The 25,929-nt window shown below is 42.9% G+C and overlaps 1 protein-coding gene across 5 annotated transcripts in view; it reads left to right on the top strand.

The window, feature by feature from the left end:
• Positions 1–1,301: 1,301 nt before the first annotated feature.
• The window catches only part of ZNF827 (zinc finger protein 827), a 177,656-nt gene continuing 153,028 nt past the window's right edge, over positions 1,302–25,929 (top strand). For 2 of the 5 annotated variants that reach the window (XM_063638219.1, XM_063638223.1), the window contains exon 1: positions 1,383–1,953. In XM_063638219.1, the coding sequence (XP_063494289.1) occupies positions 1,911–1,953 (43 nt within the window). In that variant the 5' untranslated portion in view covers positions 1,383–1,910. Of the gene's footprint in view, positions 1,954–4,174; positions 4,290–14,419; positions 15,358–25,929 lie in introns of those variants that run through there. The other 3 variants (XM_055276041.2, XM_063638221.1, XM_063638220.1) reach the window with 3 other exon arrangements.

The raw sequence follows: 25,929 nt of genomic DNA, 5'->3' as shown, positions 1-25,929 counted from the left end.
AAAGCCTTATTATTATTTTTAATAAGGCAGATCAGAATTTAACCCCCATGGCTCTCTTTAACACCACTGAAGTTGTAAGAATTAACTCAGCCTCAAAGAGGCATGAGTTATCCATGTAGGCTTATAGAGTGTCATTTTAATGTTCTATGTCTTTACTGTGCCTCCACTTTCTTTGATGAAAAGATCTATTTAAAAATTGGTAGGAAAATATTTAACATAATAAGATGATGAGTCAGAGTTTTAAAAAAGCTAAAAAGAGAAGATGTAGTTAAATAATGCACCTTTTTATTTTTTAGCTACATCTGACTCATGACATATAATGTATTCTGCTAAGTTCAAAGTTTCCTCTTACAAAGAGAGTTTTATGAAACAACTCTTCTTCAGACCATTTTTATTTCAATTATAGTAGCAGGTTTTGGAGTTTAAATCATTAACAACCTCTGAGTGAACTTTTATCCAAATGACTGCAAGTCACAAAGAGAACAGTCCTCTTTCACCAAGTACCTTTTGTGCTCGAGTGAGACCCGTCCTTTTCTATTTTTCTCCTTTATGTCTCTCTTTGAAGAAAGATGTGTGATTTGTAAGGTAATGAAAGTATGTATCAGTTAATGAAAACTGCTATATTGGGCTCATAATGCACACTGGAATTGCTTCAGGGTAAACTTCATATACCTGCAGTATATAGCAGGGGAAAAAGTAAATTTCCGAAGTAAAGACTGCTGTGTGCACTCTAGGAGTATCACATAGCAGTTAAAGCAACCATCAGGGGTGACCTAATCTTATTTTCCTCTCTTTGTCAAGTAGCTGTAATGTTCATTTAGGAGCATTTTTCAGTTTTAACTCCACTGGACACTCCAAAACTGGGCACTTATTCTGTCAACTGTCAACCAAGTTATTGATTTCACCATATGTTGTCTTTTCATTTTTTAAAATTAGTTTTTTTGGAATGTTTTTGAAGAGTCTGTGGGAGACGATAACCTCCAGATTTAAGGTGATGGGGTAGGGACAAAAGCCTGCAGAATTTCATACAGAACAAAATGTAGCTTAATAAACAAAAGAAAGTTAAGAGAGAAATTTATTTCCTTTTTAAAAATCAGTAAAATAATGAACTAATCGTTGTTTAAAGAGTGGGAAAAACTTTTTTCCCCCTAGATTTGGTGACTAGCGGGATAAATTAGAAGAACTCCATCCCACCCCCGCACGCGCGCCCCCCATTCTTTCCAGACTGAGCGGTTGTAAATCCGAGGCTGAGTCCGCCCTGGGAGCCTTGGGGCACCTTCCTCTTTGCTCTGTGTGTGTGTGTGTGCGTGTGTGTGTGTGTGTGTGTAGCTCTCGCTCTTTCCCTCAGTCTGTGCCTCTGTGTGTGTGTGAGTGTGTGTGTGACAGAGAGAGAGCGAGAGAGAGAGCGCGAGAGGAGAGAGAGCGAGAAAGAGAGAGAGAGAGCAAGAGAGCGAGCTGTGAGCTGTGCTGCCGCCGCCGCTGCCCTTTGATCCCGACATTAGTGTTAGGGGCTCGGAGACACAGAGCGCGGCCATAGACACCGCCGCACCGGCACTCATTTATTTATACCTCCCATCACACACGCGAGCACAGGACACACACACACTCACACCTATTAGATCCGTTTCCATTGAAGAATATTACGCTCGGGGACAAGCCAGGTGCACGACCAAAAATTTAAAAAAAAAAAAAAAAGGAAAAAAGAAAGGAAAGAAAAGAAGAAAACCCCTCTTCTGGCTCCAGGAAACAAGCTTCAACCCATTGCACACACCGGAGAAGGGGTTTCCCCCTGCCCGCCCGCCCGCCCCCCAACTACCTCCCCGCTCCTGCCAGTGTCTGCCTCTCTGCCCCCACGGGGGTTTATTTGATCTCACATTAACCAAGGAGGAGAATGTGAGAAAAGGGGGAAAATGCCCAGGAGGAAGCAGGAGCAGCCCAAGCGCCTTCCCTCACGTAAGTCATCCCTTCTACACCTCCTCTCGTGCCATTTTCTCGCCCTCCCTCTCCTCTTTCCCCTCCGCAGCCTCCTCCGTTGTTTTCTGCATTAGTTTAGGGTTACAGAGGTGAAACTGACAAAGACACAGCCCGGGTTACTCCTCGTTTAGGTCTATGCTGAGGCAGCCATGTTGGTGATGATCAGCCCCGTGCCCTTTCTATTCTCTCTCTCTTTTTCTTTCTTTCTCTCACCCCCCCTCTTTTTTTCCTTGAGATCGGGCTTTTTTTCCCGTTTCCCTCCCCTTCCCCCTCCTCACTCTGGGTTGCTGGGGGGAGGGGGCAAGAGAAAGGAGGAGGGGAGTAGTATGGATGCCGGGGGTTTTATCGGGGGTTTGGTGGGGGGAGGTGGGAGAGGTTGGAATCTTAAAAAAAAAAAATTCCTTGTGGATTCCGGCGCCTGAGGGTGCGGGGGTCGGGGCGCGCGGAGGGCTGGGGGCCGTGACATGGCGTTTGGGGGTGTCGGGGAGAGGGCGCGCAGCAGCCGCCGGGTACAGGATCCAGGGAGAGGTCCGTCCCTGGCTAAAGGTTGCGCCGGGGTTGGTCGGCCCCCGAGCCGCCGGCGGCAGCGGCGGCGGCGGCTGGAGCAGGAGGAGGCGGAGGTGGAGGAGGCGGCGGCGGAGGAGGGGAGTCGGGGGCGGGCGAGGCGGGAGCGGCTGGGGAGGGTGTAGGGGCACCGCACACAAACACACGGGTACACACGCGCCGCCGGGCGGCTGCTCCCGCGGCGCCGGGGCGAGGGGGCGCGTCGGGGCGCGGGGCGGCCGGGCGGGGGGCGAGGCCGGGCAGCGGCGGGCGGATGTGGGGTGCGGGAGCTGCGCCGAGGCGGAGGCAGGAGGCAGGGCGGCTCGCGGCGCGCGAGGTCCCTGCAGAGCCGAGAGGAGGGAGGAGCAGGGCTCCTGGCCGCAATAAAATGCGGGGTCAGTCGGAGCAGACGGAGCCGGGCGAGACTCGGGCTCTCAGACCCCCTCCTTGGCGAGCCTGAGCAGAGTCCAGGACTAAAGTGCATCACAGCCCTCCCCGGCGGCAGCCACACACGCCAACTGGAGACACACACCCGCCGGCACGGCCCGGTCCCCTTCCCCTCCTCCACCCGCGCCCCCGGTCCCTCTCCGCCCTCCCTCCGGCTTTTCCTTGCGCGACTCTTAACTTTTCCCCCACTCCTTCTCCAGCTCCCCCCCAACCCCCCAGTCTTTCTCCGCTTTGAGCGTTCCGAGATGCTGCTAAAGCTAAAAGTGAAGGAGAAAGAAGCAACTAAAAATATCCCCCGGGGCCGCCCGGCTCCTTGAATGCAGGGAAGAGGGGGCAGGGGAGAAAGCGTGGGGCGGGGTGACGGGGAGGAGGGGACGCGGGAGGCGCCGGAGGGAGGGGTCGGGGGAGACGGAGGGTCAATTTCTCTTCTCTCCCCCCACACTACTCCCCTCTCCCGGCGGTTTGGCGCTGCTCGGAGCCCGATCCTGCAAAACCCGGGCTGGGGGCGGGAGTGGAGCCGGAGCGCCCGCCCGCCCGGGTGTCAGGCCGACGTGGTCGGTCACCTGAAGTTCACGGAGGGTGGGGGAAGGGTTAAGGTTATGGTGTCTCGGGCTCGGGCTGTGTGTGAGCGTGTGCGTTTCCGCTGCAGACAGGCAGGGCGATCGATCTCCCCCTCGCGAAATAACCGCGGCGGTGCCTGCCCAGGGGACCAGGAGGGGGGCGCGGGCTGCTCGGGCCAGGCGCCCCCGCGCCTCCGTGTCACCCCGGCCGCAGCCGAAGTGGCGAGCAAGGGCACTTGCAAGCAGTCCGCTCCGCAAACATTCCTCTTTCTTTCCCCTTCCCGGTACGCAGGAGTCGACGCAAAGGGCTTGGGTTGTGCTTTTTTCCCCTTCCTTTAAAAAAAAAAAAAAAAAAATGCCCCTGTGCAGTCCTTTCTTCGCCTGCCCGCTAGAGGTTCTGAGGATAATATCACATATGTAATATATATGCACATAAAATCACTCGCAGGCGGCTGCGTGTGTAGGGAAATTTTGTGCGAGGAAGGAGAAGGCGGTGGAGTCGGGGAGGGCGAGTTGGGAGGCTCCGCGCTGCGATTCACAGAAAACTCGCAGCAGTTGGTGGAAGAGTGTGCGTGCACATGGCCGGAGTGCCGCGCTGCCCGGCTCTTGTGGGGGGCGTGTGGGGGGAGGGAGAGGAGGCAAGAATCCTGAGGGGGTCAGGGGAGGTCTGCCGTGCTCGGACAAAATGGGCTTCAGTGTTCTCTGTGAACTTGCCCTTAGATGGCAACTTTGGGAGCTGATGAGCTTGAGTGCGAAAACAGGGTGGTGAGGTTATTTGGTCATTTTCCCTTTCTTCTCTTCTCCCCCTGCTTTAAAAAAAAAAAAAAATGTTGGCGGGGTTAGAGGGAGGGTGGGAGAGGAGAAGGGATTTATCTGTTTCGTCTGTGACGGAGATGGAACGCCTTCCCTCCTCTTGTGTGTAGTGCAGTCGGGCAGCTGCAGCCTGCCCTGCTGATGACCTTGACCCTGACCTCCTGCGACTACCCTCTCCGTCTGAGAGGAAATTCAGGCTCCATTTTAGCTCGTGTGCTTGGTGGGCCTTTCCTGCGCGTCGGTGCCTGGTGATGAAGTTATATTTTGAGAGTGGGCTCTCCTCCTTTGCTGTCTGATTGAATCCTGTTATCCACTCACTTAAAAAAAAATCACCTCCCTCTTTCAGTCGCATAAAGTCACTTTTACTGAAGTAAGAAGCAATTACTTTTGGAAACACCGTAAAAGTCCCTGCAGTTTTGAAAGGGAGGCCTTAATTTTCTAAGCTTTTCCACTTACCTTTGCATTGAATGGATTTTTGTGGATGTGTGTTGCCTGTGCTAAGTGTGTTTTACACATGTTTTTAAAGCAGTTTGCGTTTGGACTTTGCAATTTCTGGGCAAATGGTGTATTTTGCAGTTCAGTCACAGTCACCCAAGGCTTGCTAAGTGCTGAGTGAGGCTTGAAACTTGCAAGTGGTGTGAAGTAGTAATTATTGACTTTGGGAAAAATTAGTGTTAATTTGTATTTAATGTCGAATATAATTGTAGTTCTAAGTCCCAGTTTTAATGCTAGACACTTTGTTTGTTTGTTTGTTTATATGTGAGAGGAGGATTTCTCTTTCGCTGGAGTACTGTTTTGTATCAAACTTAAAATATACGAAGTCTGGGGATTAAATATTCCTCCTAGAAGTCATCTCAGGGTTTTAAGAAGTTAAATAGGGGCAGATTTAAAAGTGGACTCTAAAAGAAAGGAGTGTGTAACGGAGGAGGAGAAGGGAGATCTTGAAGGAATGAGAGGGGGAAAACTGTTTTTGAAGCCAAAGAGCCCTTTTGAGTAAATACAAAAGCAGTTAATAGCCACTGTTAATATATTGTTTTAAGAATCTGTAGAACCTGTAAACACATTTAAGAAGTGCAAATTAGAATACAAAAAAAAAGGAACTTACGAAAACTGAATCTATAGAAAATTCGGAGGGCTTTCCACTTCCTCTTAGGTCTCTCCCTGTGTCTGCACCCCCCTAAGGATTCTACAGCATAAAGCATTGCTACTTATAGACTCTTTCTGTGTTGGATCTATTTTTCTGATATTAAGTACAATACCAGCCAGACACAGTCTGGATCTACAAAGCCCAAAGTCCTCCCACTACACAGCACAGACACCAGGGAACCTGGAAGTTCCACCCTGGAGTGGATTAGTCCTGGAAATCCAGACTAGCACTTGGTATTATCTGATACCAAGTCTGGGGTGAGCCTCAGTCCCTGGCACAGAGTCCCAGCAATTCCCTAGTCTGGGCTCCGGCCTGCTAAGGTTTCCTAGCTCCTTCTGTTCAGCTAGACACCCATGGGACTGTTCAGAACCGAATTAGCTTTGGAGATGGGTTAGCCTTTAACCTGACACTGCTAACCTAAGCCTTAGGTTTCTGATTTAAAATTCTACATAGCCATTTCCTCCTGGGCCTCTGAAGTAAGTGTGTGTGTTTGTATCTGTGTTTGTTTTGTTATGTGGGCCTTAAACATATACAGAAAAAGATGGCCTATACTGTAGGGTTGAATGGCGATCTTACTGTCTACAAATTAAAAGTCCTGTATTAACTTCTGCAGGTGACCCTAAGCAAAGAGTATTAAACCTACACTATTTTTGAGGGATGGTTTTAAAAATTATTGCACAAGATACAGCCTTTATTTCTTGGCCTAGAGCAGTAATTATCATTTTGGGATTTAAATATGATTCTGCTGTTGTTGATGGCTCTTTTACAAAAGTTCTTTCCATTAACAAGGTCCAATACTATATTTAAAAAAAATGTCCAAGAGGCCCTTTGAGCTATAGCACCTGCTTGTCTTTAGCAGAATCCCGAACTGGATAACTTTAAAAAGTTTGTCAGCCTAAGAAAATGGAAGAATGGGTAACTGTGTGACTAACTGATGCTGTGACTGTTACCACGCATAGGACTAGGCACTTTATGAACGTTTTTACATTTAGAATCACAAACTGAAGAGGGAAAGGATGAAGAAGGGTGTTCTCTTGTGTTGGTTACATCTGTAAATCTTTTTTTTTTTTTTTTTTTTTTTTTTTTACCATTGGTGATCACTTACTTCTTTATTAGCTTCAACTTACACATAAATGTGTACGAGTTTAGATCCTATTATATTTACCATTGGAAATTTGCCTGATGCCTATTCCCGAGGGGGAACACAAAGGAAAAGTTAATAAAGCAGTTGTTTTGTTATTCCAGTATTTTCATTGTTTACTCAGTTGTGGGTCAAGCCCAGATCAGGTTATTGTGTTCTTCATTAACAAAACTTTTTAAAATTCTCTCTTGCTTTCTAGTAAAATTAGGAAGCAAAATGACTGAAAAGCAACAGGATTTCTTATTTTTGTCATTTTACCAGTCTTTCTATGTCTAATGAAAGAGAAAGAATGAAAGATTGAACTCTTTTCCCTTATTTATTTTTATTAATTTTTGCAGTGACCGGGCAATACCTCCTGACTGACTGTGGCAGGGATCACGTGAGAAAAAATTTGAGTCTGAAGTAGCAAAACATTTCACTGATCCTGTCATCCAGAGCTAATGATTCCAAGGTACCCAGAAGCAGTCTAGATTGATGCTGGATAATAATGCCTATCTGTTCTCTAAAAAGAACATCCCTGTATTCCTATACAGTAAGTAGGGTATCACTGAGCTTTCCTGTTAAAATAGGAAAGATAACTCAAAATCACATTCCTTCTCAGGCTTCAAAATAGTTTCTAATAAAAAAATTGATTTTTAATTTACCTGCATGCTGCCATCTCACTCTGGGGATGACACAGCTGGTGTGAGTTGACAAGTCTTGCTGCACAAAGTGTTAATAAATCATGCTGGAGAAGTATAAATTGGACAGCTTTCGGCCAGTGTTAGAGCTTGCTGTGCATTTGAGATTTTAGAGTCTGAATGGCCTCTATTAGGAGAGCTCCAAGGGAGAAAATCTCTGTCTTGCGAGGCTTGTAAAATCAGATGGACAAAGACTATGGGCACACCTAAGGGAGAGTGTGTTGGTGGAGTGACGACACAGGCTTCTCCTGACGTCAGAAGTTGGTTTAAAATACAAGGGGTTCAGCTGGGCGCGGTGGCTCACGCTTATAATCCCAGCACTTTGGGAGGCCGAGGCGGGTGGATCACGAGGTCAGGAGATAGAGACCATCCTGGCTAACATGGTGAAAACCCGTCTCTACTAAAAACACAAAAAATTAGCCGGGCCTGGTGGCGGGCGCCTGAGGTCCCAGCTACCCGGCAGGCTGAGGCAGGAGAATGGCGCGAACCCGGGAGGCGGAGTTTGCAGTGAGCCAAGATCGTGCCACTGCACTCCAGCCTGTTCGACAGAGCAAGACTCTGTCTCAAAAACAAAAACAAAAAAAATACAAGGAGTTCTATTAATGTCAACATGTTCTTGTAGAAAAGGCTGAATTGGAAATGTATGGTGCCTGGCTGGGTTGGTAAACTAGTTTACTTAAGTAATCTCAGTAGTTTGCGTTCGGATCCTGTCTGGACAAGTTAGTTTCACAAAAGGGAAAAACTCTCATCCACTGTCATTAACCCTGGTCACTTATATGCAAATTGGTATCTTTGGACTTAAAGATGACAAGGTGTCTCAGACTGTTGGCTGCTACAACAAAATATCTTAAACTGGGTATTTTATAAACAGTAGAAACGTATTGCCTATAGTTCTGGAAGTTGGGAAGTCCAAGATCAAGGTGCCAGCAAATTCAGTGTTTGCTGAGGGCTCAATCTCTGCTTCAATGATGGTACCTTTTTGCTGTGTCTTTATATAGTGGAAGGGGCACACAAGCTCCCTAGGGCCCCTTTTATAAACGCACTAATCCCTTTCTTGAGGGCTGTACCCTCACGATCTAGTCACCTCCCAAAGGCCCCATCTCTAATACTATCACATTGGGGATTAAGTTTCAACATGAATTTGGAGGGGGACACCAACATTCAGACTGCAGCACAAGGTGTGAGAGAGGGAAATGATGGTGGAGCCCACATTGCTACACCTGTTTCTATGACTGGTCAACAGTGCCATCTGTGAAAGCTGAAGGCAGTGTATTTCTGGGATTAGGTTAATATATCCTTTGTCCCCGTTTGAAGTTGCCATGTCTTCCTCCATTCTTCGTTTTTAAATATCCACTGGAGTATTAGGACAGGACAAGGAAAAACAAACAGAGTAGGCTGGAGCTAATCTCTCCATTCTGAGTGACGTATTGGTAATTTTGTATAATTTAATCAGACTGATCACAGAACAAGATAATCAGAGTATGACCTACAGAATAGGGCTTTAGGGGGCGTTAAGAATTTCCAGCATAAGGTTTTACAAGACCATGAGCTTTGTGGTGAAGGCATAGATTTTAGGTTTTCTCTTATTGGAAAAAAATCCAGACCAGGCCTAGTTATGGTAGGATGTGAGCTTTTTTTCATCAGATTTCATTACTATATTGGCTTAGTTAATGTACCCTTAGAACCATATTTTAGAGGTATAGATTGTAAAGGATGGTGCCTGTTTCTGAGGTACACTTTTCTATCTCCTGCTTTGCTAGGTGTAGCTCAGTAATTCATTCCATCTAGGGCTAAGTGTACAAAACACTTTATAGTTCATGGTAGCCAAAATGTCTTCTGTCATATTTTATAAGAGAATAATGTGTGAAGCACAGACTTTAAAAACAGCTAAGAGTACTTGATGGGCTGAGGTTTCTGGCTGCTTTCTCTCTTCTGTTTGGGAGCAAGTTTTTTGTATTTCTGTCCTCTCTCTGTAAGTTATTTTTTATGATATTGGAGAATTGTGTGTGACTAGGTGCTGACGCAGGGGCCTCTCTGATGACTCCTATCATTCCCCAGGGACCCACCTTGGGATAGAATTGTTGTAGTTACAAAGTAGTTTCATAAATTAAAATCAGACTTTGGCTTGATACTAATCTTAAATGGCATGGGTACATGTTGCTGTTTATTTTATAAAAGTTAGCTTTACTGCATGTACACACACACACACGTGCGCGCACACACACACACACACAGAGAGAGAGAGAGGCTGCACTGTAGCTAATTTTATAAAATGCACAGTGATACGCGCCCACGATCTGAGGTCAGAATGTGGCCTTTAGCAACTCTGCTTTCACAGTCTGACCTAGGGTTATACCAAATGCAGCAGATTCAGTGTGCCTAAAAAGGATATTGTTTCCGACTGTCCATTCCCTTCTTATAAAAGACAGCCTTTACCACTAAAGTTCTGTCTCTGGAGTTCTTAAGTGACCAGGGTTTAGATACACTTTGCTTCTGTTTTTAAGAAAATCCTAATTCAACCAAGTTGCTCTACCAGCAAGGAAGAAATGCATGGACCTTCTTGGAGGCTAGGGCCTGAAAAAGCAAACCCTAAAATAACTTCTCTATCTCTTTCTCTTTGGTCATTTCTACATGGGTCGGAAAAGTGGTTAGACCCCATTAGAATTGTGATGTGAAGGGAAAAAGAAAAGGGGTGAGAGAGAGATGTGGATCTCAGGGTGAATTGTTTTGAGTGTGCTGAAGAAGCTGGCCTTCAAAGGAGACTGAAGAAGGCCAGGAAAAAATGATCTTTTACATGATTGATCAGTAGCACTCTGCTTATCTGAGCTTTTGAAACAAGCTACTGTGCTTGTGGAGGGTGATAGATGTTTCTAAGGTTACATAGTGCTAGTATCTTAGGTGGTCTGGTGCTGTATTTTAAAAAGCTTTTGTTGTTGTTTTGTAATGAGAGGGAGAAAGTCATTTGTGACTGTGCCCTCTTTAACTTTGTCTACTGTGTATGGCACAACTAAAGTAGAAACAGGATTCATGTGCTTTCGAAGTTCGTAGGGCAGCAGTCAAAGGTACAAACTCTGGGGCCAAGCTGTTCAGAGCCCAGCTTTGCCACTGACTAGCTGTGTGACCTTGGGCAAATTGCTTATCTTCCCTGTGCTCCACTTTACTCATCTTTAAATAGTGATAATAGTTTCTGTGTCACAGAGCTATTAGAAGGATTAATTGAATACGTATACAAATGTAAATATTATACATATACACAAAATCATGCCTAATTAGTGCCTACTGCATAGAAAGGACTTAATAGATATTACTTATTATTAAGTATGTGAAAGGTGTTTCAGTTTGTTTAGATTGTGAATACATTACAGGTATTTCTGACCTGGAACCTTTTGGTGGTTTCTATGTTTTTTTTTCTCAATATATCTCATTAGAGTGGTGAGTAATAATAATATGATATGGTAAAATTCTTTTACAAGGCTGTTATTGTAGGGCTTGACTAATATTTGTTTCATAGGCCAACAATATTGTATTGGGCTTTTACTATAGGAATGAGTTTCTCTGTTTATATGATTTGACCTGAATTATATCTAAGTTGTGTAATAATCATATGCATTATAACCAGATTTTACTATAAAGTGAGGATACTAAATCCTCCTTTAGACACTTAGAGTGAGACTCAAATTAGAGAACAGGTATTCCATAAATATTTATTTATTCTTCTGTTCAACAGGCAGCCCACTGGTTAGAGTGACACAGAGGAAATTTATATTAGGTGTTCCATATGTTATATAGGTAATAGTTTATTTACACAGAAAGAAGGAAAGGCAGGGTCTGCTGTTTCTAATCACAGAGAACCAAATCAAGAGAATACATGCAATGAATCTTAAATGAAGGATGGGGTTGTGTATATGTGAGCACAGTGGGAGAGAAAGATCATATCATAGGTTACAAGCTGGTGCCATAGTAATGTGTTTTGCCCCACGCAGATACTGTTTAAAAACTTGAGACAACATTTTGGAAATCGGAGGTTTCATATAAAAATCCAAATTTCCAGCTTCCTTTGAAAACTTGGAAGAGTCACTCGCACTGGGCCCACCTCCCCACATGGCAGCAATCTGCTGTAGTCGGTGGCGGCTGTCTCCATTCCCCAGGCATGTGCTCGTCAGTCTGCCACAGTTCCTGCCACTCGGCCACCATGTCCCCATATGCATATACACCTGCCCGCCTCCCTCAGGTATCTTACCTCCTGATCCCTGTAGGCGTTTGGATTAGAAACTGTTCTGCATTCCCCAGCATTCTTTGATCTTTCCATTCATCACCGAGTCTCAGGTGTTGTGTAGCACATTTGATGGCAGTATCAAGAAACCGTATAGGGATTAAGATCCTGGCAGCACCACATTGTAGCCGTGACACTAGCAAGTTACTGCAGTTATCTGCCTATTTTTCTCATCTGTGAAGTGGGAGACCATTGTAGGTTCTCTGAGACTAAGTCAGCTTATACATGTAGATATTTTAGATTTGTGTCTGGCATAGGGTATGTGCACAGTAAATGCTGGCCATATTAACACACTTGAGGTGTGAATTCATGTCAACTGAGGATTGCTTGAACTGTATTATGTAATTAGTCAAGGACAACTATTGCTGTCCGTCAGTTTCTGATCACCATCAGCCAACCCAGTGGTTCTCAACCAGATGTATTAGAATCACCTGGGAGATTTTTAAAAAATACAAACACCCCCAGAGATTTAAGTTGAATTGACCCAGAGTGGAGCTTGAGCATGAATGTTTTTTAAAAGCTCCCTGGGTAATGTGATTCATTTGCTTAATCCCGAGTTGAGGACCCCTGAACTAACCAGAACTCCCACTCTGGGATGTTATCATTTCAGCCAAAAATAAAGACAGGAGATGGTGAGCCTGGTCAGCTTATCGATGGTAATTTTTCAGGCTCTTAAAACCCTAAAATTAGCTCGTGGACCTGGGTAATGGACTGCAACTCCTCGAGGTTGGAAACCAGAGAGACTCACGGAAGGAACCTACAGTAGGCAGGAGACACAGACTGCAGTCTTCTCCCTTAAACTCTCCCATCACCAAGGTTTTTCACTGACTTGGGCAAGTCGCTTAACCATCTCTGTGCTTCAGTAGCTCCATCATGTAAAATGGAAAACAGTACATTACCCAAACCTTCTGCTTGTATTATACTTTATTCTTCATGAGACGCTTTATCATCTGCCTGTGAGCTGGGCAGGGAAGGGCTGCTTCTCCCACTGATTGGACAGAAGTGGACACAGACCCAGACAAAAGAAGAAACTAGCTTGTAGTCACCAGTGTCAGCACTACCAACGGCTGGACCATTTGATGGTCTCTTGAGACACAGTGCAGCTGTAGGTCTGTGAAATCTACATGGGATCTCACAGCCTGAAGGAGATGGTTTTGGCCACTATAAATTGCTTAGAGCCCCTCCACTACAGGAGAACCCCTTAGGTGTTGATGGAACGTGATGGCCCCATGATTCATGAAAACCTCTGCTGCCAATAATATTTTCCTCCTCAAAGACTTAAGATCTGAGTTCATCTCAGTCTTATCAAATCAAATGTATCTTCCTTCTAACTTCTACCCTATTGGTCCTACTCTCTGTTTTCTGATCAGCACTTCATAAGTTTATGAAAATACTTTTCTAGCTGAATTTTAATTATTTGTTTCCATCTCTTTCTCTGCTCACTTGTCTCTGAGCTCCTTGAGAGCAGGGACTAAGCAGAGAGTAGTAGAATGGAGTCACATGCAGTGACACTGTCTGAGGCCTGAATTATGTGCTCCATATGGAGAGCACTGCCTTTGCGTAATGGCCTAGAATTAGGCGGCGTTTTCTAATCTGCACTTGTTTGGCCCTACTTGTTAACCCAACAGTCCTCTCTAGAGCATGAAACACAGCTGTATTTGGGAGGAAACAAAGTGTGGGAGACCCTACGCTCCAGGAAACGTTACTGAAATGTGCTATATGATTTCTCCCTTCTAGGGGAAAGCAAACTTCAAATAATAACTTACTTGGTTTTAATCTGACCTTAAGAAAGTGACAAATCAAATTACAGTGAGCTGCTTTGTGACATTTATAGAGAGAAATTTCACAATCTAGAAGTAGGGTTTGGGTTGGCTACTAGATCGTAGTTGGAGAGAAGTGCTGTGCACAAATGGCTACTCAAATACTTGTTGATAGGTGAAAAAATATGTGCAGAAGAAGAGAAAAAGTATGAGAAGCTTAGACATGACTTGGACGTACTCCCTAAGGCTGAAACCATAGAAAACACAAATATTAACTATTAATTTATTTTTAAAAATTGATATTGACTTTTAATGACAAAAGTAGTACATGCTTAGTATAAATAATTAAACCCATGCAATAATGTTTAAGTATGAAAGTCCCCTCATCCCAACTTCCACCCCCAGAGATAACCACTGTTAATCAACAATTAATATTTAAAACTTGGCCTTTATTTGAAAAATTGGTACATTTCAGCATAGTTGGCTAAAAGAATTTAAGTATGGAATTCAGAACAAGGGTGGCAACATCGCTCTTACAAACTGATTCAACCCATCTATAGTATTGAATTCCAGATTGGTTGCACTGATTTAAAGGGAGAAATTGATAAACTGCTCACAAGAAGGGAGGCAACTAGAATGTTGTAGGCTCTTGAAATCATCATATGAGAAATTAGTTATTAAGGCAATTGGGAATACTTAAGAGTGGGGGTGGATAAAAATTGTGCGTGATTGCTACATTCAAATATATGAAGTTCTTTCAAGTGAAAAAGGGAGTAAATTGTTATTCATCCTAAATTCTCAGCTTGTGTGTGATAACCGATACTTCATTTGTTCATTCATTCATTCATTTCACCAGCACTAACTGAGCGAAGTGTGTCAGGGATTGGGAATTTGTGGAACTGAATAGAGCATGGTCCCTGCTCTCAAGGAGCTCAGAGACAAGTGAGCAGAGAAAGAGATGGAAACAAATAATTAAAATTCAGCTTGAAAAGTATTTTCATAAACTTATGAAGTGCTAATCAGAAAACAGAGAGTAGGACCAATAGGGTAGAAGTTAGAAGGAATATACATTTGATTTGATAAGACTTGTTGAATAAATAAAACTATCCAAAAATGAAACAGTAGATGTTGTGTTTATGAAGAAGCTGGTTCAACCACCCGTTGGGGGTGATTTTCTAAGGACTTCAAGTAATGTGGGGCGGGATGAGAAGCATTGAACTCTAAAATTGTTTAATATTTCAGGAAACAATTCTCTAAAGTGCTGCTTTGTTTGGTTTCTATTTGAAGTTGGAAATCTGTTCCCATAGCAGGGGAACACGTCTTTCACTATACTGAATTGAGAACCTTTCGGGAGTAGAGGTGTGTGGCAACATGGTGTCATGTTAGAGCTGTGACAATTTGATTGGCTAAGAGTTGTAACCCTCACTTGGTGCTCATTCATTAAGGAAAACTTTTGAGCATTTACCTGGCTCACAGAAGTTCTGTAGGTTGCAACCTCTGCTGATAGTTCTTTCAAATGTTGACACGAAATAATCACAGAGGATAAGTCAAATCAATATGGTAACAAGTGCAAGACCATATACCATCAGTTAGTTGTGTAAATGAGGAAACACAGAGCAAGTGTGATGGGTAAAAGATTCTCAAAGAGGAATGACATACAAAGCATCCTCAAGGAAGTGATGGACTTAGATCTTGAGCAGAGAGGAGAGAACATTCCAAGAAGAAGAAATGTCATTAGCTGATATGGTTTTGCTGTGTCCCCACCCAAATCTCATCTTGAATTGTAGCTCGCATAATTCCCACATGTCATGGCAGGGATCTAGTGGGAGGTAATTGAATCATGGGGATGGATCTTTCCTGTGGTGTTCTCGTGATAGTGAATAGTCTCACGAGATCTGATGGTTTTATAAAGGGAAGTTCCCCTGCACACACTCTCTTGCCTGCTGCCATGTAAGATGTGACTTTGCTCCTCCTTTGCCTTCCACTGTGATTGTGAGGCCTCCCCAGCCATTTGGAACTGTGAGTCAATTAAACCTCTTTCCTTTATAAATTACCCAATCTCGGGTATGTCTTTATTAGCAGTGTGTGACAACAGACTAATACGTTAACCAAAACAGGGCAAAATAAACCAAAAGTTCATTTATGTGAGAGACACTAAGATAAGGGACTTCATTGAACCAGAGGGGCCATATTAGTGATGTAAAGATAAGAAGTAGGAAAAATATGGAAGGGGTTGGCCCAGATAAGGGATTATGATTGCTAAATTTAGTGGTTTGATTATATCTCAAAAATCAACTGTGAAGCGTGGTAGTTTCTTTCACAGTGATAAAAATGGAGGTGGAGGGTGATGGCCTAAATGAAGAAGTGGCCTTTTCAAGTAGGGAGAGCTGTTGAAAAACCAAACTCAGGTGGATGGCAGTGCATGTGACCCCCGAAGGGGCTGTTGGGAGAGCCCTGCCTCAAACCAGCTTCTCAGGGCCAGTGCTGCAGGCACTCAGCCAGGGCTTGCCCTCCCCTCTTACCCCTCCCTTACCTCTTTGGTTCCTCAATAATCAGCAAGGAGTGTTCTAATGCTGTGTCTCCCTTTGAAGGTGATATAGTATGTGCTCTTAACAAAAAATAGTATATCTAACATCTATACATATATAGTGAAAAGCATAGTGACAACAAACATCTGTAAACCTACCACCCAGTTCAACTAGTTTTAATGCTATCGAACCTGTTCACGTATTCTTCTCTTGCTCCCTGTCTCCTAAGAGTTACCTTAAATTCTCTGTTTATTGTTTTCCTTGTTTTTTCTCTGGACTTTACCATATTGCTTAGTTTTGCTTGTCTTTGAGATGTGTAACAGTGTTAGTGTACACTGTGTGTTCTGCACCTTGGTGTTTCATTCAGTGGTTACCTTTCTGGGATTTATCCATGTTGATGCATGTAGCTCTGGCACATTCATTTTCACTGCTCTCCAGTATTTCACTGTAGAAACATACCACAATGGATGTTTGCTTTTGTTCCCACTTTTTTTTTTTTTTTTGCTGTTTTGAACAGTGCTGCTGTGAACATGCATGTACATATCAGTTTAGCCCGAGTGTGAATTTCTCTAAGACACTGGTTCTCAAACATTTTGGTTTTAGGACCTTTTTACCAGGACCCCTAAACTCCAAAAACCTTTTGTGCATATGCATTGTATCTATTTATCTGTATCATGGTAGAGATTAAAACTGAGAAATTAAATATGTTATTAAAAATACTGATTCTAACCCATTACATGTTAACTATAAATACCATATTTTAATAAAAATATATTTTCCAAAAGAGATTTAGTGAGAAGAGTAGCATTATTTTATATTTTTGCAAATCTCTAATGCCTGAGTTAACAGAAGACAACGAGTCTCCTATCTGCTACGGCGTTCAGTCTTTTTTTTGAGATGGAGTCTCCCTCTGTTGCCTAGGCTGGAGTGCAGTGGCACAACCTCTGCCTCCTGGGTTCGAGCAATTCTTCTGCCTCAGCCTCCCAAGTAGCTGAGATTATAGGTGCCTGCCACTGGGCCTGGCTAATTTTTTTTTTTTTTTTTTTTTTTTTACATTTTTAATAGAGATGGGTTCTCACCATGTTGGCCAGGCTGGTCTCGAACTCTTGGCCTCAGGTTATCCGCCTGCCTTGGCCTCCCAAAGTGCTGGTATTACAGGCATGAGCCGCCGCACCTGACCTGCATTCAATCTGTGACATGTTTTGGATGGCATATCTGAAGAAAATCTGACTTCACACCAATATGTAATAGTCTTTCCAGATAATTGTGAATATTCTTTGATATTACACCAAGACTCAAAAAGAGGTAGCTTCTTAAAAATTAGTTGCAATGATTAATCAAAACATTTCAATAAACTTTTCATATTTTATAGCATTAAAATCTACTGGTCTCTCTTGTGCTTTGAATGGATCAATGTGCACGGAACATCTTGTGTTGGACATTTGGAAAATATTGGTTCACTGAGTTATGTAGATCTACCAAATGTTGACACATTTTGTTATACAATATAAAAAAATTATCAATATCAACACTGATGTTATCTGAAAGGTCTTTAAGGACTGTATTGGGAAGCTGTCAAATTCATAGTGTAAGATACATGTTTTCCAAAATTTTAATTCTTGCTTGAAAGCTTGAATTTTATTGTTGGCAACAAACACTGTCAGTTTTTCCTTGAAGTATCAGTCCTACTTTTCATTTCCAATGAAGAGTCTGCCAAATACCCATACTTGAATGACCATAGTCAGTTATCCTTTCAATTAAAAGTGATGTTCAAGGAAAAATTGGCTAGTTCGGCTCTTAACTCAGTCACACATGTTCTTTTCCTTGAGAAAGCCACTGTACTTCGGTGATAGAAGTGCTTTATGCATGTATTTCATTACATGTGTTATTAAAAAGATGTTTACTCAAGGGTCAGTCTTCAATGAAAATAATTTTTACTGCTTCATCAAAGACATTCTTAAGTGAAACTGGCAGAGCTTTTCTCCTTGTTTTGTTTTTGTGTTTGTGTGTTAGTTTTCTAAATATGTGCAGCAGTGAAGAATGAAGTCATTACTGGTATGGTTTATTGCTGTTGCTGTGATTCAAGCTAAGGTCCCAATAGTTTTACCTGTCATTGCTTTTGTATCATCATTACAGATGTCAACGGAGTAATAAGGGCAAATGATAGCTTAGTATTATTATAAAAACAGTTTTGATCTTGAGAATCCCTGAAAGGGTCTCAGAGACACATAGGGGTCCACACACCACACTTTGAGAACCACTACTCTAAGGTGTCTACATAGTAATGGAAATGCCACATCTTGGTGCATGTACGTCTTCAGATTTACTAGGTAATGCTATAATGTAGCACTTTGAATATTTTCACCAAAGACCCCAAAAGGCAAAGAATCCTGAAGATGGGGAACCCTAAACTCACAACGGTTCTCACAGCTTCTGTGAGATTTCCTTGATGTATCTTTGAATTATCTTATAATGTGCATTATACTGTATATCTGTTGGTTTAGACTAAAAGTAATGTTTTCAATAACTCATCAGTCAAATTACCTTTGTTTCTTGTAAATATGTATGTATCAGTTTTGGTCTGTGAAGATGCTCCATATTTATGCTGGTACCCGTTATGATTTCCTGGAACCCCTGTTGGAGGAGAACTCCAGTGAGTGCCTCGGTCCAGCATGATTTATCTTGGAGACTGCATGGTAGCAAAGAAGAGATGACTAAGATTTCCAGTCTTGGGGAACTAGGAGTATTTCTGGTCTTCGTGTCTTCTTTTTCTGGGTTGCTGTCCTCATCGTCCATGAACCCACTCATCTGAGACAGAAACCTGAGTGTAATCCAAATGCCACCCCCTTCCTTTTCCTCCCCTCATTGAATTTCTTCCCCACCCAGTTTTGTTGGTTCTGCTTCCCAAATATCTCTAGAATAAATCATGCCCACCCCCTGCCACTGCTTTGGTTTACACTCATATTTTTTCTCAAAGAGAATTGAAATGGTTGCCAGCTGACCTCTTTTTTTTGTTTGTTTTTGTTTTTGTTTTTTTGTTTTGCCTGAGTCTCACCTCTCCCCTCCCCAACCCCTGCCTCTGTAATCCAGTCTCCACACTGCCACCATGGCAGACTTTCTAAAACACTCATGTAATCCAGATAATCCTATTTAAGATCTTTTAGGCATTTTCTAAAAGGATAAAGTCTGGACTTCTAGACTTTACCAAGAAGCAAAATCTAGAAGATGCTTCGTCATCTGAGCCCCTTTCCTCTGCCATGTTGTATACTCCTTGTTTCATTCGTACTGAACTATCTGTTCTGCAAATCATACTTATACCTCCTTTTCTTGGCATATTCTTTTCTCTGTTTCTGAAATATCTTCAACTCATTTATGTGCCTGATAACCTGCTACTTAGCCTGCAACACTCAGTTCTCTGAGAAGCCTTTCCTGCTTCCCCTCCTCCATCGTCCCACCTGCTGGGTAGAATTAGGCATCTCCTCCCCTGGTTCCCATAGCTCTATCATAATAACTTCGTGTGCATAGTATATTTGCTTACTAGTCGATGTTCTTATTGACTGTGAGCTTTTAAAGGGCATGGACTTTCTTATTCATTTTTGTACATTCTTGCACATAACAGTAACTGATTACAGTAGGTGGTCAATAAATAATGCTGAATAAATGAATGGAGGGGAAAGTAAAGAGCTGGTCACAGAATTCAAGAAATAGGAGATGTTCTATTAATATTGTTGAATGAACACATGAATGAAGTTAAGAAGGGGGGAATCCCATAGGAGGTGTTTCATAAACACTGCTAAATGAATAAACAAAGTTAAGACTGGATCACAGAATCAAAGGGTTTTAGAGGTGGAAAGGACTTTAGAGACCATCTCCTGCTGTCTTCCTCTTTCAAAAATGAGAAAACGATTTGCCTAAATTGTCCTGGGCTGGGTATAGGAGGCTATGAACAGTACCCTGGACATTCGCGTGAATGTAGCCTGGAGATGACTGGAGAGGGAGTCACATGCTTCTCCTCCCTTCCCGAGGAGACTTGCCCAGAAGAGCAGAGGCCGTGGCCTATGCTGCAGGGGATACCACCGTCTAAGTGCAAGAGAGAACTTTTGTGGTTGGAAGTCTGTGGCACATTCCAGACTGTGGAGTCTCCCCTCAGCTATTGGCTGTTGCTCTCTTTCTGTCCTCAAACTGTGCCAAGACTGTCAGATTTTCCTGATGACTGGGCATATTCTGCATCTGGATTCCATGGTCATAACAACCAGAAGTTTCCTGTCTTCTTTGGTTGGGGTGATTATGATATAGAGCTGGGTAACAGTATCAACAGTTCTGAGGTAAGCTGTCCTCTTTAAAACATAATGTTTTCTCATCTGAGATTTCTAGGTGCCTGGGAAAAAGGGAAAGCTATTATTCACTAAGAGTCAACTCTGTGCCAGGTGCTTTACTTATATAATGCTAATTTACCTTTACATAACCCTGTACAATTGCAGATATTAGTGTCTTATACTCTAAACAGGAGAAGGTGCTTGTAGACTTCAGGTGGGCCTAGTGTATAGCAGGATAAGATTCGAGTGGGAGTGTCTGGTTCCAAAGCTTGTGCCTTTCTATTTTGCCATGCTGTTTCATGTTGTATAAATAGATTTTTTGCTATACAAAACTTATTGTGGCCCTATTTCACCAATATTAGTGAATTGTTGGAGTTGATTATATTTTATTTACTTAAAAGGAGGAGAATCTACAGGTTTCTGTTTTAATGTTATCCATGCTTCGCAGTTTACACGTACTTAGCCATCTCGGCAGGACCACCATGTATGGGAGAGAGAGCAGTATTATTGCTCTACTTTATGGATAATGGATTTGAGTAATGGGGGACAGAGCATTCTTCATATTTCTGGTTCATCACTGTATTCCTCCTACCATATCTAAGAGTTCGTTTATAGTAGGGTCTTCAATTTTTGTTAAATAAACATCAGAAGTTATATAGCTGGTAAATTCCAAATTCAAAGTGGAACCAAGTCTCTGAGTCCCAGCTCAGTGGTCCTTCCTTTGCTAAAGCATTCTGCTTTTCCCAGTGCTCTAAGCAGAGAGATGCAGGAATGAGCTCTCCCTTTCTTTTCTTTTTTTTTTTTTTTTGAGACGGAGTCTTTCTCTGTCCCCTAGGCTGGAGTGCAGTGGCGCGATCTCGGCTCACTGCAAGCTCCGCCTCCCAGGTTCACGCCATTCTCCTGCCTCAGCCTCCTGAGTAGCTGGGACTACAGGCGCATGCCAACACGCCCGGCTAATTTTTTGTATTTTTTAGTAGAGACGGGGTTTCACCGTGTTAGCCAGGATGGTCTCGATCTCCTGACCTCGTGATCCGCCCGCCTCGGCCTCCCAAAGTGAGCTCTCCCTTTCATGAGTATATGTGGGACTTGGGAACCCTCTTGATTTGGCTATCCAGTGAATTTCCACAAATCTGAACAAGTACAGGTGGTCCCTTAGAATAAGATCTTTCTTGTTTTTGCCTCTCCTCTTTTAAATACTCAATATAGGATTTGTTTTTATTTTAATTTTTGAGACAGGATCTTACTCTTGTTGTCCAGGGTGGAGTGCAGTGGTGTGATCACAGCTAACTGCAGCCCCCACTTACTGGTCTCAAGTGATCCTCCCACCTTAGCCTCCCAAGTAGCTGGTACTAGAGGCACATGCCACCAGCCCTGGGTTATTTTTAAACTTTTTGTAGATGGGAGTCTTGCTATGTTGCCCAGGCTGGTCTCAAACTCCTGGCCTCAAGTGATACCCCACCTCAGCCTCCCAAAGTGCTGGGATTATAGGTGTGAGACACTGTGCCTGGCTCAATATAAGATTTTAAATCATTTCTATTTACCTGACACTTAGTCCCCGATAAGATGATTGGATACTGATTGATGACCCAAAGTGGATTCATAGAGGATTTGCACCAGGAGGATCCCTGAGGTCATCTAAAACAGTGGCTTTCAAAACAAAACAAAATAGGTGGAACCCTTCCTTGTCTTTATGGAGAGCTCCACTATGTAGAAAAGATCAAAGCCAAAACAGGGCTGTGCAGGCTGGGTGTGTGCTGGGGTGAGAGCTGGGGGTGGGTCCGTAGAACCCAGCCCTGCCCAAGAGCCCCAGGCTTCTTCTATGTGGGGTTTGGAAACCACTGATCCATCCTAACCCCTCATTTTATAGATGAAGAAACTGAGGCACAAAGGTGCTCAATGACTTACACAAGTGGCTGGATTAAAAAGATGATAATGAAAATTGTTGCCATATATCAGAATTTTTTTTTTTTTTTTGAGACTGGGTCTTACTTTTTTTGCCCAGGCTGGGGTGCAGTGGTGCAATCTTAGCTCATTGCTATTTTAGAGCATCATTCTGCTTTTTTTTTTTTTTTATAAAGAAAAAGTGCCTGTTCTGGAGAGCAGAAGTCTGCAAACTGTAGCCTGTTTTTTTTTTTTTTTTTTTTTTTTTTTTTTTTTTTTTGCCTTGAGCTAAGAATAGTTTTTACGTTTTTAAAGGGTTGTTTAAAATAACAACATCAACAAAATATAAGGACAGAGACCATATGTGCCTCACAAAGCATAAAGTCAGATTTACTACTGCTGATATTAATGTGGAAATTTTTCTTAAAAATTAGGTTTTCTGTAAGTAACTTCAAAATAAAGATTTAAAACAAAGCCTCATTAGTTGAGCAAATTTATTAGATTGGTGCAAAAGTAATTGATGTTTTTACTATTAAAAGTAATGGCAAAACCGTAATTACATTCTGCCCCAACCTAATATATCAAAAGCTTTTCAAACTTGTGTTTTTCAAATAACTTCTTTAAATTGCCCAATATATTTTCACTCTCCTTTTAAAATACCAGTTTTGGGTGGAGGATAAGCTGGTTAATGAAATTCTTATAATATGTGGGAATGTTGCAGCTATAGAACTGCAGACAGTTCTTAGGTGAAAAAGAAGTGGTGTTTTTATTCAAATACAAAATTAGGGCAGTTAACAGTCACCCAAAAGGTCAAGAACCAGAGGAACTGATGTAGGAATAATATAAGTGGTCACTCCCAGGAAATGACATATGAATGCTGTTTTTTCTTTTTTTTTTTTTTGGACCAGCTACCTTGGAGTTGAGCCTTATCCAAAGTAGCAGTAGAACATGTTTCCAAACTTCAATCTTACCACTTGATGCATTTTCCAAAGTGCTATGATTTGAGTGTGTTCCCCAAAGTTCATGAGTTTGAAATAATTGCCAATGCAACAGTGTTGAGAGGTGGGGCCTTTAAGAGGTAATCAAGAGGGACCGTAAGAAGCTCCAGCTTCATAGCTGGATTAATATTATCATGGGAGTGGGTTTGTTACAAAAACCAGTTTGGCCCTCTCTGTCTCCAAGTGATACCTTCACTATGTTATGATGCAGCAAGAAGGCCCTCACAAAATACAGCCACTTGATCTTGGACTTCCCAGCCTCCAGAACTGTGAGCCCAATACATTTCTGTTCTTTACAAATTACCTGGTCTTGGGTGTTTTGTTATAGCAACATAAAATGGACTGAGACAGAAAATTGGTACTAAGAAGCAGGGTTCTTGCTATAACAAATACTTGAAAATGTGGAAGTGGTTCTGGAACTGGGTAACGGATAGATGCTAGAAGAATTTGGAGGAGCAGGTTAGGAAAAGCCTAGATTGTTATAAACAGAGCATTAAGGGCAATTCTGGTGAAGGCTCAGAAGAAGAGAGCTAGTGGTAAACTAAGAAACTTCTTAGAGATTAATTAAGGGGCTGTGATTGGAATGTTGGTAGAAATATGGACAGTAAAGGCCATTCTGATGAGATCTCAGACAGAAAAGAGGAATTATTGGAAACTGGAGTAAAGGCCATCCTTGTTATGATGTGGCAAAGAACTTGGCCGAATTGTGTCCATACCCTTGGGCTTTTAGGAAGGCAGAATTTAAGAGCCATCAACTAGGGTATCTCTTGAGAGAAATTTCTAAGCAAAATGTTGAAGGAGCTACATGGCTTCTATTAACTTCATACAGTAAAATGAGAGAAGAGAGAAATGATTTAAAGATGGAATTTATAATTAAAAGGGAAACAGAAATGAGGAATTTGAAGGATTCTCAGCCTAGCCATGTAGCAGAGAATGAAAGAACATTTTCAGGAGAGGAAACCATAGATGTGGCCCAGCAACTGATTGATTGATAAGGAGATTAACATGGATAGAAGGAAACCAAAGGACAATGAGAGAATGACCCCAAAGGTACTTTGGAGATCACCAGTGCTCCCCGTCCATCACAGGCCCAGAGTGCCAAGGCCTGGGGAAAAGAAATGTCAAAAAGAGAGGCCTCGGGTGCCCTTGAGACACTGGGCTTGCTGCATAGCACTGCTGTAAGTCTTTGCTCCCCACATTCCAGTACAGATCATGCCCCCAGTTCACCCCAGGTGTCACAGCTTTGGAAGGTGTAAGCAGCAAATCTTGGCTATGTTCATATGGTAGAAGTGTGCAGGTGCTCAAAATTCAAGAGCTGTGGGCATATGGCTTCCTTCATCTAGATTTCACGACCGCCTGGGGGCCCAGGCAGAGACTTTCTGCAGGAGCAGAGCTGATGCAGGGAGCCCCCAACTAGGGCAATGCCTAGTGGAGCTGTAGAAGTAGGGGAGCATGCAGCTCCAGGCTGGGAAAGCTGCAGGCACAAGACCAACCCTTGGATGAACTGAACCCAGCAAAGCCATTGGGGTGGGGCTACCTGAGGCCTTGGCGGCCCAACCCCCACCCCAGTGTACAGGGGATTGGGGACATGGAGTCAAAGGAGATTATTCTGGCATCTTAAGATTTAATATTGTTTTCCCTGTTGGGTTTTGGACTTACTCAGGACCAGTTACCCCATTCTCTTGCCTATTTCTCCCTTTGGAATGAGAATGCCTATTCTATGCCTGTCCCACCATTGTATTTTGGAAGTGGATAACTTGTTTAATTTTACAGGCTTACAGCTGGAGGGAAATTTGTCTCAGGGTGAATTGTACCTTGAGTCTCACCCATATCTAATTTAGATTAGACTCTGGACTTTTGGATTTTTGAGTTGATGGTGAAAGAAGTTAAGACTTTTGGGGCTATTGTGATGGAATTAATATATTTTGCATGTGAGAAGGACATGAGTTTTTGGAGCCAAGGGTGGAATGCTGTGGTTTGAATGTGTCCCCTAGAATTCATATGTTGGAAACTCAGTCCTCAATGCAACAGTGTTGAGAGGTGGAACCTTTAAGAGGTGATTAGGTCAGGAGAGCTCTGTCCTATGAATGGATTAGTATCCTTATCTCGGAAGTGTGTTGGTTATTGAGAGAGTGATTTTTTTTTTTTTTTTTTGAGATGGAGTTTCGCTCTTGTTGCCTGGGCTGGAGTGCAATGGCGCGATCTCGGCTCATGGCAACCTCTGCCTCCCAGGTTCAAGTGATTCTCCTGCCTCAGCCTCCCGAGTAGCTGGAATTACAGGCATGTGCCGTCATGCCTGACTAATTTTGTATTTTTAGTAGAGACAGGATTTCTCCATGTTGGTCAGGCTGGTCTTGAACTCCCAACTTCAGGTGATCCGCCCGCCTCAGCCTCCCAAAGGGCTGAGATTACAGGCATGAGCCACCGCACCCGGCCAAGAGAATGAGTTTTTATAAAAGTGAATTTGGCTATCTCTTGCTCTTGCTCTCTCTCAGCACAGGATGCCTTCTATTGTCATGATGCAGCAAGAAGACCTGCACTACATGTGGCCCTGAGGGCTGCAGAACCTTGAGGTAGTAAATTTCTGTTCCTTATTAAGTATTCTGTTTTAGCAACACGAAATCAACTAAGACAAGAAGCATCCGAGTTTTGTTGGGGATGGAATGAATGGCTCCTCAGGAGCATCACTGCTGGTGACAAAGCCCTAGAAAACAGTACTGGGTTTATTTTAGGTGAAAGATCTAGAAGAGCCCTCTTAGTGAAGACCCCAAGAGCATGCCTGAGGAATGCCTGAGAAGAAAGGAAGATACCTTCCGGATTCTTCAAAGAGAATTAAATGGATAAAACCATTGGACTTGAGTTGTTAAG

Source organism: Symphalangus syndactylus, chromosome 4 (genome assembly GCF_028878055.3).
Source record: "Symphalangus syndactylus isolate Jambi chromosome 4, NHGRI_mSymSyn1-v2.1_pri, whole genome shotgun sequence".
NCBI classification, from domain to species: domain Eukaryota; kingdom Metazoa; phylum Chordata; class Mammalia; order Primates; family Hylobatidae; genus Symphalangus; species Symphalangus syndactylus.
This window is presented reverse-complemented; position numbering and strand designations above follow the sequence as displayed.